This window comes from Pantherophis guttatus, chromosome 7 (assembly GCF_059756535.1).
Source record: "Pantherophis guttatus breed Tessera chromosome 7, ASM5975653v1, whole genome shotgun sequence".
In the NCBI taxonomy this organism is placed as follows: domain Eukaryota; kingdom Metazoa; phylum Chordata; class Lepidosauria; order Squamata; family Colubridae; genus Pantherophis; species Pantherophis guttatus.
In genome coordinates, this window is record NC_142069.1 from 14,978,536 (window position 1) to 14,996,008 (window position 17,473).

At 40.4% G+C, this 17,473-nt stretch overlaps 1 protein-coding gene across 1 annotated transcript; it reads right to left on the reverse strand.

The window, feature by feature from the left end:
• Positions 1-316: 316 nt before the first annotated feature.
• Positions 317-11,977, reverse strand: LOC117655946 (tubulin alpha-8 chain). Its single transcript, XM_034403853.3, has 5 exons — positions 11,815-11,977; positions 9,269-9,491; positions 5,836-5,984; positions 3,367-4,047; positions 317-761 (listed from the first exon to the last, which is right to left on the reverse strand). Exons 1-5 carry the CDS (start codon positions 11,815-11,817, stop codon positions 468-470), a joined length of 1,350 nt encoding a protein of 449 aa, XP_034259744.1. The 5' UTR covers positions 11,818-11,977; the 3' UTR covers positions 317-467.
• Positions 11,978-17,473: the final 5,496 nt, after the last annotated feature.

The window sequence follows — 17,473 nt, forward strand, 5'->3', positions numbered from 1 at the left end:
CCCCACTGTCACATGATCAAAATTCGGATGCTTGGCATCTGACTCATATTTATGACAGGATCATATGATCATATTTTGCGACCTTCTGACAAGCAAAGTTAATGGGGAAACCAGGTTCACTGAACAATTGTGTTACTAACTTAACAACTGTTAAGTGAACTGTGATTCACTTAACAACCCTGGCAATAAAGGAGGCAAAAGGGGGCAAAACTCACTTAACAACTATTTCCCTTAGCAACAGAAATTTTGGGCTCAACTGTGAATCGTAATTCGAGGCCTACATGTAGGGCCTAAGAAAGAAAATGCAGGAAAACTCTTCACGGATTGATGATATATTTATATATGCTGCTGGAGTAGACAAGAATGCAATTGATTAAGCTCTACTACTATGCTTCTTTCATCCATCAAAGACTTGTGAGAACTTCATTTGTGGCCCAAATACGCACAACTAGGGACCATTTATATTTTCAAAATTCTTCCCCATCATTTTCTTCTTCCAAAGAATCCGTGCCAACTTCCTCATAGTCTTTCTCCAATGCAGCTAAATCTTCCCGAGCCTCGGAAAACTCTCCTTCCTCCATGCCTTCACCAACATACCAGTGAACAAAGGCTCGCTTGGCATACATCAAATCAAACTTGTGGTCCAATCTTGCCCAGGCTTCAGCGATGGCAGTGGTGTTACTCAGCATGCAAACAGCTCGCTGCACTTGAGCAAGGTCACCTCCGGGCACTATGGTTGGGGGCTGATAATTGATGCCAACCTGGAAAACAGGAGAGATAAGATCATTCAAAATAGCCTAGATAGGAAGCATAGAGGGGGGGAAAGAGCAATGTGAAATCTGAATTAATTTTATGGAGGGAGGTTCTGATGACACGGCACTGAATTTATTCCCATAATTTCCTCTAATAGCTAACCTGAGTGATACCATATTTCAATTGTTTTATAGAAAAAAAAACAATGGTGGCTCAGTGGTTAAGACGCTGGGCTTGTCGGCTGGAAAGTCAGCAGCCCAGGTTCGAGACCCAAGTGCCACGTGACAGGGTGAGCTTCCATCCTCACCCCAGCTCCTGCCAACCCAGAAGTTCGAAAGCATGCAAAGGCGAGTAGATAAGTAGGTACCATTTCGGTGGGAAGATAATAGTGCTCCATGATGTCATGCTGGCCACATGACCATGGAAATGTCTTTGGACAGCGCTGGCTCAATGGCCTTGAAATAGAGATGAGTACCGCCCCCTATAGTAGACAATGACTAGCGGAGTAAAATCCAGAGGGACTTCTTTTTTATAGAAAAAAAAATCACTTCAGGATATTTTTGGTGTGCAAAAGCCTGTGATGTTAAAAATATTTGCATCTCTGCTAAAAATTGATTGCTAAGGGCTAAAGATATGAACTCTCTAATAAAACGCTGTTTTTGACAATCCCCAAGTAGATCAAAATAGAGAATAAGATAATGCTTGTTTAAAAGACATGTTTTTACAACACTTTACACTTACTAAGTTTGGGGAGAAAGTGTTGGGTTGTATAAATATATTTATGCGACAAAAGCATTCAGATGATAATATCTTTTAAACTACAGCTATATGAAGTCTTATTTCATTACCACTTGATTACCGTTGAATTTAAGACACAACAGTATTTGGCAACTTTCAGAACTTTCAACTGGCTGAGAAATTCTGAGAGTTGAAGTCCACCCATCTGAAAGTTGCTGAAGTTGAGAAATACCGGAGTAGAAGAGGACATAGTGTCCTCACCATGTTTGCTTCCTCTCAAAGCCTTCCATGTTTCATCAAGTACATAGTGAATTCATCCACCCACTGCAGGAGGTGACCAGGCTGAACGCAAGGGAGGTGTCAAACACATCATCAGTCTTGAGTCCCTTCATACCCACAAGGGAGCTACTAAGTCCATCCCACCATGAATTCTGTTGACTCTTATCTACTGCAAATTTGCTTTGACCGTTAGTAGTTCACATTCTTGTAGAGAGAGTTTTAATATACAGTAGTCACGTGATCAAAATTCAGACACTTAGCAACCTGCATATATTGATGACGGTTGCAGTGTCCCACGATGATGTGATTTCCCCTTTTGCAACCTTTTGATAAGCAAAGTCTAACTGTAGTAATACTAATTGTCAGGTACAAGAAACCAGGAGCCAGGATGGAGTTCAAAAGCACTGCGATTTTATTCCATGTTACCAATACACAAGAATCTGATCTACGAACAGTCAATGCAAATTGACTCCAGATAAGAGCCAACTGACTTCAGCTTAGATCTCTTTTGGGGATGTACGGACTCCAGACTGATGATGCATTTGACTCTGCCCTGCGGCTCAGCCTGGTCATCTCTTACATTAACAACTGCAGTGATTCATTTAACAACTGTGACAAAAAGGTGATAAAATGGGGCAAAACTCATTTAACAACTATCTTGCTTAGCAGTGGAAATTTTGGGCTCAATTGTGGTCATAAGTCAAGGACTATCTGTATTGCCCAAATTGTGAGATATGTTACACAATATTAGTCACTATTTGTTTTGCTCTGAGTTTGATTTTACTTTCCACAACTACTTGTACAACAATTGTACATTATTGTACAATTGTATCTATAAAATACATTATTCTACTTGCTTTTGTTATTCAAATATACAGTATAAGCATTTTTGAGAAAGCATGGGGGTGAATGAGAAACAGGCAAAAGGAATTAGTGCAAATGAGGACAAATAATCTATTTAATATTATACTAAAAGTTGATGTTAAGTCTCCTATTTGAATTGTGCAAACAACCAGATTATATAGCTAGAATTGCAAATGTTTGTGTAGGAGTATTCATACTAACATTTCATTCCCTTTTATGTAGAATGGAGATGTTTTGTTTTGAAAATTGCTGCTTCAGGACTTAGAGACGTTTAGGAGGGGCATAAAATGAATGATGTTCTTGTAAAACAATAAAAGCTAAACATGTCCACTCAAAGTGGAAAGGTTATTTGAAGTATAGGGCATTTTTATAAAGATAGATCAGGAAATAAAAACATTATTTAAAGGTTAGATGATTTTTTTCTGAATATATGAGGAAAGGTTTGCTTATTTATTTATGGTAAACCCATCTCACTATCCAGAATGAAAATGGTTATTTAATTGATTTGCATAATTTCTTTGAAAAAATAATTTCTGTTTAGTTAAGGCAAATTTATACTGTACACTTTGAAGCTCTACTGGAGGCTTCTCCCAATTTTAATGAAATTGGATAATGATAAGTACATTGAGGTTACTTACATTTAATACTTACCTTGGGACACGGATTATACCCATCATGTCAATGTGCATCTTTTTAAGACAGAAGGAAGATATTTAATTATTTGCTCCTTACCTTGAAGCCAGTTGGACACCAGTCCACAAACTGGATTGTCCTTTTAGTCTTGATAGCAGCGATTGCGACATTGACGTCTTTGGGCACCACATCTCCACGGTAGAGCATGCAGCAAGCCATGTACTTGCCATGACGGGGGTCACATTTGACCATCTGATTGTTGGCCTCAAAACAGGAGCTGGTGATCTCGGCTACGGAGAGCTGCTCATGGTAAGCCTTCTCAGAGGAGATGATGGGTGCATAGGTCACCAAGGGGAAGTGGATGCGAGGGTAGGGCACCAGGTTGGTCTGGAATTCAGTCAGGTCCACATTGAGGGCACCATCGAAGCGCAGGGAGGCAGTGATGGAGGAGACAATCTGGCTGATGAGACGGTTCAGGTTGGTGTACGTGGGGCGCTCAATGTCCAAATTACGGCGGCAGATGTCATAGATGGCTTCATTGTCCACCATGAAGGCACAGTCGGAGTGTTCCAAGGTGGTGTGGGTGGTCAGGATAGAATTGTAGGGTTCCACCACTGCTGTGGAGACTTGAGGAGCTGGATAGATAGCAAACTCTAGTTTGGACTTTTTGCCGTAATCCACTGACAAGCGTTCCATCAACAATGAGGTGAAACCTGAGCCTGTGCCTCCTCCAAAACTGTGGAAAATCAGGAATCCTTGTAAACCTGAGCAGGAATCTGTCTACAAAGAATTACAATCCAAGGTGAGCTATGTGTATCTCAACAATACTTTTTAGCCCACTCAGTATTTGCTACACGCAAAGACTATTTCTACAATTCCAAATCTAATTCGAAATCTTGTTTGTTGATACGGCTTCATATCAGTGATCCTGTGCTTAGGCACATGCAGCCAAACAGATCTGATCTATATAATTACTTTGGTATATGCTACAGGTGTTCTCGGAGCATCGTGGTGAATTTTAAAAGTAAATTTAAATTCTTGATACTTAATACACAAATATTTTTATGAATTTAAGAGTCAGTAAGGATGTCTCCATGGGACCCTTCCTATTTCCCCATAAAAAGCAAGTCTTTTAATTCTTTACAAAAAGTAGTTGTTTCAGTGGCAGTTTATGGAAATCGGAAATCCAGTGGTATTGTGAGTTTTCAATAAGAACATTGTGGTGAGCAAACCTTTTTTTAATGAAAACTTGTTTATTAGTAGCATTATTTTTTCATGCATGGCACCTTTCTAAAATAGATTATAGCAGTGGTGAAATCCAATTTTTTTTACTACTGGTTCTGTGGGCGTGGCTTGGGGGTGTGGCAGGGTAAGGATACTGCAAAATCTCCATTCCCACCCCACTCTGGGGCCAGCCAGAGGTGGTATTTGCCAGTTCTCCGAACTGCTCAAAATTTCCACTACCGGTTCTCCAGAACCTGTCAGAACCTGCTGGATTTCACCCCTGGATTACAGCCTTTCTTAACCACTCACACTTTAAACGTTAAACTAGCTGTGTGATACTACAGGTAGTCCTTGATTTACAACAGTTCATTTAGTGACCGGATAAAGTTACAACATCACTGAGAAAACTCCTTATGACTGTTTTTCACATGTATAACTATTGCAGCATCCCCATGGACATATGATCAAAATTCGGATGCTTGGCAACTGACTCATATTTATGACAGTTGCAGTGTCCTGAGGTCATGTGATCACCTTTTGTGACTTTCTGACAAGCAAAGTCAATGTGGAAGCCAGATTCGCTTAACAATCATGTTACCATGTTGAGCCGTGATGGCGCAGTGGTTAGAATGCAGTACTGCAGGCGACTTCTGCTGACTGCTGGCTGCCTGCAATTTGGCAGATCGAATTTCACCAGGCTCAAGGTTGACTCAGCCTTCCATCCTTCCAAGGTCCTTCCAATGAGGACCCAGATTGTTGGGGGCAATATGTTGACTTTGTAAACTCCTTAGAGAGGGCTATAAAGCTCTGTGAAGCGGTATATAAGTCTAAGTGCTATTGTTATTGCTATTAACTTAACACCTGCAGTGATTCACTTAACAAATGTGGCAAGAAAGGTCGTAAAACGGGGCAAACCTCACTTAATGAATGGCTCACTTAGTAACAGAAATGTTGAGCTTAATTGTGCTGGTAAGATGTGGATTACCTGTATTGTGACTGCCTTATAATACAAGAAGAAAAGAACGTAACAGGATAACAATTCCTCCTTCTCTACAATATGAGGATTAAACAGTTGGCATAAAAATTATTTTTCAAACAAGATAGCCTAGTGAGGTTTTCCAAGAATTGAAAGTATGAGATCCATGACTTTTATAGATCGTTATTTAGATTTAACTTAAATAGATTGTTATTTACCCAACTCATTCTGCATAGTAATACAGCTCATGGCATACCCAACTGGCATGACTGGAACTGAACTTTCTATCAATAGATTTCTGCTTCTAGCCCTAGATTTGCACTGAATTTCTGCCTCAAAATCATGTCACTTTTAATTGTCATGCTTACCAGCTTGCGAATACGATCCAGCACCATATCAATGCTCTCCTTTCCAATGGTGTAGTGACCACGGGCATAGTTGTTAGCAGCATCCTCCTTGCCAGTGATCAGCTGCTCTGGGTGGAAAAGCTGGCGGTAGGCCCCAGCCCGCACTTCATCTGTTAAGAAATGGAAATATATTGTGATAAATTTAAGACAATTTTTGATAATAGCGATATGTTCCTTCCTAATTGACTTCTGACACCATCTTTGTTTGCTAAATGACAGAAGCTTTTGCATGTTATTTTGGCTTTAACTTCATTTGAAATGATTCCAGGCACAGTTTATTAACATCAAATATGGTCTTGCTTGATTTTTAGAAACCAAGTAGGAACTATGGCAATGCTTGGTTTGATCCTTGATGATCTAGGTTCCACTTCCGAGGATAGAATTCTTAATACAGGTAGTCCTCAACTTATGATCACAATTGAGCCCAAAACTTACATGGTTAAGTGAAACATTGGTCAAGTGAGATTTGCCTCATTTTATGACTTTTCTTGCCACAGTGAATCATTGCAATTGTTACGTTAGTAACACGGTTGTTAAGTGAGTCTGGCTTCCCCATTGAGTCAGAAGGTCGCAAAAGGTGATCACGTCACCCCAGGACATTGCAACCGTCATAAATATGACCCAGTTGCCAAACACCTGAATTTTGCTCATGGGACCATAGGGATACTGCAATGGTCATAAGTGTGAAAAGCAGTCATAAGTCACTTTTTTCAGTGCCGTTGTAACTTTGAACTGTCACTAAATGAACTATTGTAAGTCAAGGACTACCTATACTGGTGGCACATTAGAGATATATTGTTAAACTCCCCTTAAATTCCCCCCCTTACAATCCCTCTCTCTCTCTCTCTCTCTCTCTCTCTCTCTCTCTCTCTCTCTCTCTCACACACACACACACACACACACACACACACACACACACACAGAAACATACACAAACTATTTAACCAGACATTTAGATATCCAACATATTAAAAAGCTCCACCAAGTAAAATTCTGTCCCAGATGGATATAATGAAATATTCACACAAGGTAGCCAACAATAATAATAAAACAACCTGTTTAGGGCCCTGTTGTATAAACTGGTGTTCCAAAGCTTGTATCAACCTCTGTTAATAGTAATACTGACGTTAGGGTATAGTATAATATATAGAATATAATAAATGATAATGCTATGATGAAGAGCTAAAATGGAATCCCAATTCATTAAATTAGGAACATGCAAACAGGTACGTTCCGAACATTTATTTTTATTTTTATTTTATTTTATTTTATTTTTTTATAAACAAACATACACATACAGACATGAACGTTTAAACAAACTAAACATAAACTAACTATACAATGAAATCAAGTCATAGAGCTTGAACTTTGAAAATAGAGCTACTTCGGTAATTATATATATCTGTATGTATTATCTTTCATCTTGTATCAATGTTTATATAACGATATTTCATTTTATTTCCTTATTTTTGTATCGTTGGGTGGTATTCCCTTATTTCGTGTCTTTTTTATCTAACCAGTTGTACCATTCTTGCCAAATTAAGTAAAAGTCTGAATCTTCTTTTCCCTGTATTTCTTTGGTCAGTTTATCCATTTCTGCACATTCCATTGTTTTTTGTATTATTTTTTCTTCTGGTGGCGTGTTTTCCAATTTCCACATTTGTGCGAAGACGATTCTAGCTGCAGTTCCGAACATTTATTAAAAATGGTACATAAGTGAATTTCTTTCAACATAGGGGCCTGGTGGCTCAGCAGACTAAAGCATTGTGATTAACACCAGCTGTCTGCAATTACTGTAAGTTCGAATCTCACCAGGCTCAAGGTTGACTCAGCCTTCCATCCTTTCTAAGGTAGGTAAAATGAGGACCCAGTTTGTGGGGGCAATAAGCTGACTTTGTATAAAATATACAAAAGTATGAAGGCTATTGCTTAACGCACTGTAAACCGCCCTGAGTCTCCGGAGAAGGGCGGAATATAAATCAATTTTTTTTAAAAAATAGAATAGAAGTCTAAAGAATGAAGGGGTGGTAATGGGGACACTAAAAAGTGAATGGTAGACGCATTATTTAATTTGGGGGCAGGGGATCTCCAAGTCTTTCAACCTGTATATAAAAGTCTGCAAAGTAATTTATAAATGTATAACAGCAAAACAATAAATGTAACTGGGGAAAAAAAACAGTGAAACAGCAACAATACAGGTAATCCTGTACATATTCATGTAATGAAATGTAATTAAAGTGAACCAGAGTACAATTATCTATCTTAATAATTTTCTTTGTATGAGATTAAAAATTAGAGGCACTCATTTGTAGAGCATATGTGTGGGACTGCAACTGTAGATTGTTTTCCTCTAATCTTTAACTCTACAATATAATTAGCCAGAGTTAAGTCAGACAACTAATTTTAGAAACAAGAAAGGGCAGCGTAGTCTATTTTTTCCTGCCAGGGTGGGGGAGGGAAGGCATACATGTAAGTATTTTTTTGCATCAGGTATCTAAATTACCCGATTGATTGGATATTTATGTTTTGATTTATTGTTTGATGTGATTCATTCACTCCTTCACTTAATCCTTCTATCATAATTCAGTCAAAACCCCAGTAGTTAAAACCGTGATATTTATCCACTCCTCCCCAGTTAAGATAAAAAAAGGTTAGTTCTATAAAAATACCAGAAAGTGAGAAGTTTCCCCTGATCAAATTAAGTTGCTGCAAAAGAAAATAAAAACAATTTTCAGCATAAACAGGCTTGTGGGATTGGTTTTAGTATTAATCACAAATTCTTTGCCTCAGCATACGCACAGAAGTGCTTTGATTGTAGATAAGTTCTTAGCACCTTGATTCTCCCAGATCTCAAGGACCAAGAATTGCAGAATTCTGGTATAGAATTCTGCAAAATAGGACCTGAGGCAGTGGTGAAATTCAATTTTTTTTACTACCGGTTCTGTGGGCGTGGCTTGGTAGGTGTGGTGTGGCTTGGTGGGCGTGGCAGGGGAAAGATACTGCAAAATCTCCATTCCCACGCCACTCCAGGGGAAGGATACTGCAAAATCCTCATTCCCTCCTCACTCCTGAAGGAAGGATATTGCAAAATCTCCATTCCCACCCCACTCTGGGACCAGCCAGAGGTAGTATTTGCTGGTTCTCCAAACTACTCAAAATTTCTGCTACCAGTTCTCCAGAACCTGCTGGATTTCACCCCTGACCTGAGGGCTGAAGACTTCCTGTCCAACGTGGTTTTTTTTTCATCCTTGAACAGCAAATTGCACATACCATCAGAAGTCACCCTTCCATAACTGGTAAAAGACTAGAATACCTGATTTCTCCACTCCATCTCCAGCACTACAAATGTTCATTAACTCCAATTCTATTTGCCACCACTCATGATTTCACTGACCTACTACTGTGGGTTCTAGGTCCACCATAACAGCTCGTGGTACGTGCTTCCCCGTGCGGGTTTCACTGAAGAATGTGGTAAAGGAGTCGTCATTATTAAACTTGCTGGATTCAGCCTGGAAGGTGCCATCTGGCTGAATGGCGTGTTCCAGACAGAACAACTCCCAGCATGCATTACCAATCTGAACTCCAGCTTGTCCAACATGTACAGAGATGCATTCACGCTGTGAGGGGGAAAAATAAAGAGAAGATAAGAAGAACAGGAGGCATATCATGCCCATTTATCTACCCTCCCACTCTTCTAGAGAAAATTATCATTGGACCTTCAGGGATAGAGGACTTTTATTTTCAATTGTTTGAACTCTTAAGAGAATTTGGATGAAAACCCCATCATTTCCACCTCATAACAAACAACTGGGTTGACTATGTCCACCAGACCATGTCCATCATCACAGTCGCAGGATATCATGTTGGAGAAGACTAATCTAGACGGTGATCTAAAATTTCCGAGCATCAATATCTGTGTAACCAAAATGATACCACTCAGGAAGAAGATAAAGATGCTAGCAGTTTTAGGAAAGCCCCTATTTTGAAGAAGTACAAACAATATTGACAAGAGTAACCATGACTTGCAAAATCCAATGAGGACCAAGATTAATTTTTGGCCATAAAATGCTGCTGGTCTGCTTGGAGGATAACAGCAGTGAAGAGGAAAATGGAATATTTCTACACTGGCCCAATGTTTTTATTGCGGTGATTAGTCTGTAAATAGATACCTTATGGATGCTATTTCAATGACAGAGCCAGCGGTTAAACGCACTGGGTCAGAAATTGACAAGAGTAACCATGACTTGCAAAATCCAATGAGGACCAAGATTAATTTTTGGCCATAAAATGCTGCTGGTCTGCTTGGAGGATAACAGCAGTGAAGAGGAAAATGGAATATTTCTACACTGGCCCAATGTTTTTATTGCGGTGATTAGTCTGTAAATAGATACATTATGGATGCTATTTCAATGATAGAGCCAGCGGTTAAACGCACTGGGCCAGAAACTCTGTGAGTTTCTTCTCCCACTTTAGGCACAAAGACAACTGGACAACTACTTAGTCTTAGCCCTAGGAAGCAGGCAATGGCAATCCATATTCAAAATCTGGACCACAGCCAGCATACTTTTTTTTTCAGCAAAAAAAATAACATAATAATAAAACAGTGAGCATTTTTCAGGATTTGTTAAACATTCTCAGGTTTCATCTGTATACCAAGAGCAGCTTTAATAGCATACAGTTTGTGATAAATCTCAATCCCATAATATGCTCAATGGGTTTGTTTTTCTTTCTGCCTGGGTCTTAACTTAGTTAAATGATATTACTGCATGAACTGTAACTTAAGAAGGTTGTGGTCTATGCATTCCTTAACCCATATGATTGATAGGAAGAATGGCATTGCTTTCCCTCCTCCTCCCACCAACCACATTTTTATTTTATCTTTTTGGTTATTTCTATTTCGCATGTTTAACTTAAGAAATTAATACTGGCCAGAGTCATCACACATTTACCGGCGATAAAGTGCAGGTTAAACAATGCAAAATGAAGTTGGTTACAGTAAAAAAAAAAAAAAAATTAAGTTTCTCTTTTGTTTCTTGCAAAACTTCCACTTTAGCAATTTGGGAGTCATCACAATTGGATGGGAGGAAGGGACAGCAAAGCCTGGAAACAGATTAACTCAAAGTTACCTAACAAAGAACGAATTAGTTAATGGCTTTAGTTCAAGTTCTAGGATACATCATACAGTCACATACAGCCTGTCTGATGGCTATTGAGTAGCACTAACTCTTTTATACGGGGGAAAAATGTATTGCTCTAAGCTTTAAGTATAGATTGCTTACTAAGCCACAGTGATCCAAATCACACATGCTAAAATCAAGTTCTCATATTATCCAATTTCTTTGTGGCACTACTTGAGGTTATGCTGGTGGGGTTTGGTGGTCATTTTGGATATTTGAAGGGTGGGAAAGGGTGGAAACGTAGCAGCTTGCTCTCCTCCCCAAACTTAAGCTAAAAGAGGATACAAAAACTGTGGCCAAGTCTCTTCCAGTTATGGCAGCACAAAACTGGACAACCTCTGACAGCTTTCCAGAGGCTAGAAAAACAGAGTTGAAAGCTGTGATTCTTTAGAAGTTGTCCTACCTTGTTTTAGTGGAATGGGTGATCCCAAACAGCATCATCTGGGCAGGTTATGAATTTGGAGTTTCCCACTTATTCTCAGGGTAGAGAATGCCGTTTCTCTTGTTGCAATTCATCCTAGAAGTATTTTTTTAAACTCTGGTTTCCTGCTGACTTCTGCTATCTCCTGTTTATTCCCAGGTAAGCATGCTTAGGACTGCACTGTTCACCACTTCAGCTTACTATGGGGTCTGTGCTAGAAACACTACAATCCGGCCAAGAGGTAATGCCTAACTTGTTTTTGCATATAAACCTTACAACTTTTTAGAGCCAAGTGGCTGAGAATTTGTTCATTCTTGTTTCCCCTCTTTTTCTTTGGCTTACCATAATGCTTTGTCTGATTCTGATTCTGGCTTCTTTTCTTGATCAGGAGCTAGAAGGTTTTGTTTCTGTTTTCCCTGTCTCTCCCCAATTCCTTCTGCCACCCGTTGAGCTGTAATGAAGGAGGAGACTGGCACCAAACACCTGTTGTTGCCTCTCAGTGTCATAGAGCAGGGGAGGGAAGAGGTCATAATTCCCAACATGTACACCCTCTGGACCAACTTACATCACCAGCTTCTGAGAGTCATAGCTGCAGCAGCTTCATTAAGCCCAAAGGGACACACATCCTAAAAACTCTAAATTATCCACTGATGGGTTTAATCGGCCCATCCACGAGAAATAGCGGTCTTTAAATAAATTAAGATTTGATCGGATATCTTTTATTATGGTCTTTGACCAGGCTTTGAGTGTAAAAGACATAGCTTGATACAACAATTTGTTATTGCAAAATGAAGGAAAATAATAGAACAATAAAAAACAAAATACCTACATAATTAAAAGTTTTGCACATTTGTAGAACTCGGTGGAGATATTTTGCTATGTAATATGTGAGTGTGATGTTAGCAGTCCTGAAAAAAAATAAAATTTATCTGTATGGCCTTCATATTTGGAAATGATTAGAGTAATCAGACCATGCCTTAGGGCAGTGATGGTGAAACATTTCAGCACTGAGTGCTGAAAAGGTTGCACGGAAAAGTCCTGTGCACACGCGCACACACTCATCAGGACCACGCTCCGGAAAAGCCAAAGTTCCGGGTTCTAGCATGCATGCCGATGATCAGCTGGCCAGCACGCATGCACAGGCCAGCTTTTGGCACTGCCACCTGCATGAAGGAATTGCGCTCCAGAAAAGCTGAACTTCTGGGTTCTGGCATGCATGTGCACCAGCGGTGAAATGTAAAATTTGTTACTACCGGTTCTGTGGGCGTGGCTTGGGGGCGGTAATATGACTGAGTGGGCGTGGGCAACTTTTTTTTTTTTACTTTTAAAACCATTTTTTCTACAACCTCTTCAGCTGAAGAGGTTGTAAAAAAATGCTTTTAAAGCCTCTGACGATCCCAGCTGACTTGCCTGATCGGCAGAGGGTTTCTTTTTTTTTTTTTTAAAGCCTCTGATGATCCCAGTTGAGCTGCGCGATCATCAGAGGCTTTTTTTTTTTTACTTTTAAAAGCATTTTTTCGGCCAAAGTGGTTGTAGAAAAAATGCTTTTAAAAATAAAAAAAAAGCCTCTGATGATTGCACGGCTCAGCTAGGCAATGGGGTGGGGGGAGGCAGGGATTTTTGCTACCGATTCTCCGAACCACCCGCCTTCATCGCTACTGGATCAGGCGATCTGGTCCGAACCAGGAGCATTGTCTTAAAGATATCAGCAACAAGGTTACAGTCACACAATCATAAGTGGGGGGAGATGGGTGATAGGAACGATGAGAAGATTAATAGTATTGCAGACTTAGTAACTAGTTTGATAGTGTTGAGGGAATTATTTGTGTAACAGAGTGATGGCAGTTTGGGGAAAAACTGTTCTTGTGTCTAGTTGTTCTGGTCTGCAGTGCTCTATAGTGTCGTTTTAAGAGTAGGAGTTGAAACAGTTTATGTCCAGGATGTGAGGGGTCCGTAAATATTTTCACAGCCCTCTTTTTGACTCGGGTAGTATACAGGTCCTCAATGGAAGGCAGGTTGGTAGCAATTGTTTTTTCTGCAGTCCCAATTATCCTCTGAAGTCTGTGTCTGTCTTGTTGGGTTGCAGAACCAATTATAAATTATATGATTCAAAATTCAATTATGAATTATAAAATCATGCATGGCATTAAAAAATTACAAAAGGAGTAGATTTTCTTCATTCCTCTTGTTGACAAACTAGAGCTGATGTAAGGGTTGGCACCCGGATTAACAAGGATTCAGCAACAGTTTTATAAACAAACACTGGCAAGCTGTGTGATTATTAATGAAGAGCCCCCTCAATTAATTGGTTGCAGAAAGGCACTAAAAAAAGAAACCTAGCAACAAAATACTCAAATGTGTGTTGGGAGTATATTGATTGTTGATCACTGGTGGGTTTCAAAAAAAATTACTACCGGTTCAGTGGGCGTGGCTTGGTGGGCATGGCATGGCTTGGTGGGTGTGGCTTGGTGGGCATGGCAGGGGAAGGGTACTGTAAAATCTCCATTTCCTCCCAATCAGCTGGGACTCGGGAGGCAGAGAATAGATGGGGGCGCGGCCAGTCAGAGGTGGTATTTGCCGGTTCAAAATTTCCGCTACCGGTTCTCCAGAACTGGTCAGAATCTGCTGAAACCCACCTCTGTTGTCGATGGGAAATAGTTCAGTTACTGGAAATCTTATAACCCATTTCCTTCTTCTAATTAAATCTTGCTCAAGACTCCCTGTGCGAGATTAACTTAGAAGAGGAAATTACTTTTTGGTTTGGGGCAGATAACCAAATGGTTAAAGCAACAGCAGCTTTTTCCAGCTTTATGGGGGTAGCCTGGAAACTACTTCCAATTGACTCCAAGATTTAACAGATGGTTTTATGACAGAGTCCTGTTTTATGTGTTCACAACCATTTTGAATTAAAGAACCTGCACATTTTTTTTCCCATGAAAAACATTTACTTAAGTGAGCTTCTCTTTGCAATGTGAACTATAGCAGCCTGAAGTAAGGATTGTAAGCCTAATTCTTCTCTGTATACTCTGTATACTGTGTTTGGGTTGATCCATTGATGTTTCAGTACACAAGACATACATCCCAACATTGGAAATTTTTAAGAAGATGTTGGATAACCATTTGTCTAAAGTGGTGTAGGGTTTCCTGCCTGGGCAGAGGGTTGGATTAGAAGACTTCCAAGGTCCCTTCCAACTCTGTTATTCTATTCTATTCTAAGTAAGATCTGTACATTCAACCAACTCTGAAAAGAAATGCATAACTAGTTCAATTCAAATAGTACCATCAATTTGGAGAACAGTTTAAATCAGGTTCTTGACCGGTTCTTGAAAGCTGTTGGGAATTGTAATTGCATCCAATGTAGTTTACCATTGTAGTTATCTTCCATCATCTGGAAGAACATGAGTAGAATTCAGAGTTGTCAGAAGTAGTTTGGTCTGATCTACCAAACTTTTATAAGACTCTTGGGTGTTTTGGAAAAGTAAGCTACTCTACTCAACTGGCCACAAATTTTTTTGTAAGGGTGATCCAGTTGTAAAGCAAACTTCTACCGAATGAGAACATCTGCTTAGGTTTGTGCGACATGCCCACACTAAACAAAAATAATGCTTGGTAGGACTGAGCATGTAGGGACTCTAAGCTTCATGGTTTGAAAATTATTAATCTTCTCACGAACCTTCTTGAAGTCTTCCAATACTTGAGGGGCTGCCACAGAGAGGAGGGGGGTCAAGCTGTTTTCCAAAGCACCTGAAGGCCAGACAAGGAACAATGGATGGAAACTGACCAAGGAGAGATTCAACCTAGAAATGAGGAGGAACTTTCTGACAGTGAGAACAATCAACCAATGGAACAGAAGTTGCCTTCGGAAGTTGTGGGAGCGTTATCACTTGAGACTTTCAAGAAAAGATTGGACTGCCATTTGTCAGAAATGGTGTAGGGTCTCCTGTTTGAGCGGGTGGGGGGGTTGGACTAGATGACCTATAACCGTGATGGCAAACCTATGGCACACATGCCACAGGTGGCACGCACAGCCCTCTCTGCGGGCACGCCAGCAATTGCCCCAGCCCAGCTCCACCATGCACGCCTGCGTGCCTCCCACTGGCCAGCTGGTCTTCGGGTCACTGCTATGCATGCACGGGGGTGCATGCGGGGGACGCAAACATGTATGCGCAGGAGTTGCAGGTCGGTGCAGGAGGCTTTCCAGGCCCAAATTGGGGAACATGCCCTGTTTTGGATCTGGAAAGCCGCCTGCACCAACCTGGAAGCCAAAATGGGGCGCAGGGGGGCATGCATGGGGCGACGTTGTGCCACATGTGTGGGGTGCTCGCACTGCATTTTGGGGGGTTCTGGCACGCATGCCCGCATTCGCACGTCTGTGCACTCAACTTTGGGCACTTGGCACCAAAAAGGTTAACCACCACTGACCTATAAGGTCCCTTCCAACTCTGTTAATCTGTTATCTGTTTACCTATCCAATTGTAGTTTATTCTATAAATCATAGTTAAACAGCCTATGGTTTTGTACAATGTACAAACCCAATCAGTATGTCTCTTGCATTGTATCTGTAGTTCAGTTTCTCAACCTTGGCAACTTCAACATGTGGACTTCAACTCCCATAATTCCCCAGTCAGCCAACCCATTTGTTGTCATTTTAACAGAAGAACTGGTAGTATCTCCTCATAATGGCACAATTTGAGATTGCATGTAAGCTGCTCTATTCATTCCATGACTAACATGGACATACATTTTAAGTATTGGTTTCTATTTCACAAAAAGTAGTGAGTAAAAGAGTTCAGGCAGATGAACCACTATTTCTCAACCTTTGTCATTTTAAGATATATAGAATTCTAGAAGTTGAAGTCCATATGTCTTAAAAGTGGCCAAGGTTGAAAAACATTAATCTGTACGGATCAGCCCAACATCAGGGTTTCTTATGTAAGACCCATTAAAGGTGCAGAAAATTGGTGATTTTTTGGTGCCTCTGAACTACAGGTAGTCCTCGACGTACAACCACAATTGACCCCAAAATTTCTGTTGCTAAGCGAGACAGTTGTTAAGTGAGTTTTGCCTTATGTTATGACCTTTCTTGCCAGAGTTGTTAACTGAATCACTGCAGTTAAGTTAGTAACATGGTTGTTAAGTGAATCTGGCTTCTCCATTGGCTTTGCTTGTCAGAAGGTTGCAAAATGTGATCACATGACCCCAGGACACTGCAGCCGTCATAAATATCAACCAATTGCCAAACGTCTGAATTTTGATCAGGTGACCATGGAGAAGCTGCAGTGCTCATAAAAACGGTCATAAGTCACTTTTTCCAATGCTGTTGTAACTTTGAAAGCGGCGGTGGTATTCACTTACTTTCCCTACCGGTTTGCAAATGTGAGCACACACACGTGGTTGCTTCACTCACACGTGCCTTGTCCATGCATGCGCACGCACTTTGCTCGCTCGAACGCCTTCCACGCATGCGTCTGGCCTCAAAAGCATGCCTAAATAGGATTGCATAGAGCTGGGATGGGTGGGTGGATTTCCACTACCGGTTCGGGTGAATTAGTCTGAACCGGCTGAATACCATCTCTGATTGAAAGGTCACTAAATGAACAGTTACAGTATAAGTTGAGGACTACTTGTACAATTCCAAGCAACACTAGTTACCATGTCTCATGTGGAGGGAGATGAAAAGTGTAATTAAGCAATACTAGGAAGGCCAGGTTTCCCCAACTCTTACCCACAGACTTTACTCTGGACAGGTCTTACATGACCTAATTTGCTTACGTTTAGCCAATTTGTATAGATGTTCTCTTGGTTAAGCCCGGCGCTATATGTTTTATCCTAAAGGCAATGTGAATGAAATAAAAGAAATATTTCATTGCTTTGCAATAGATATTAGCTGAGTAAGTTTCTGACTTAGCAGCATACTATTTCCTCTTATCGTTAGACTTGTTGATCCGAGACTGCTGGGAGTTGAAGTTTAGCAACATCTGGTACAGGTTTCCCAACCTCT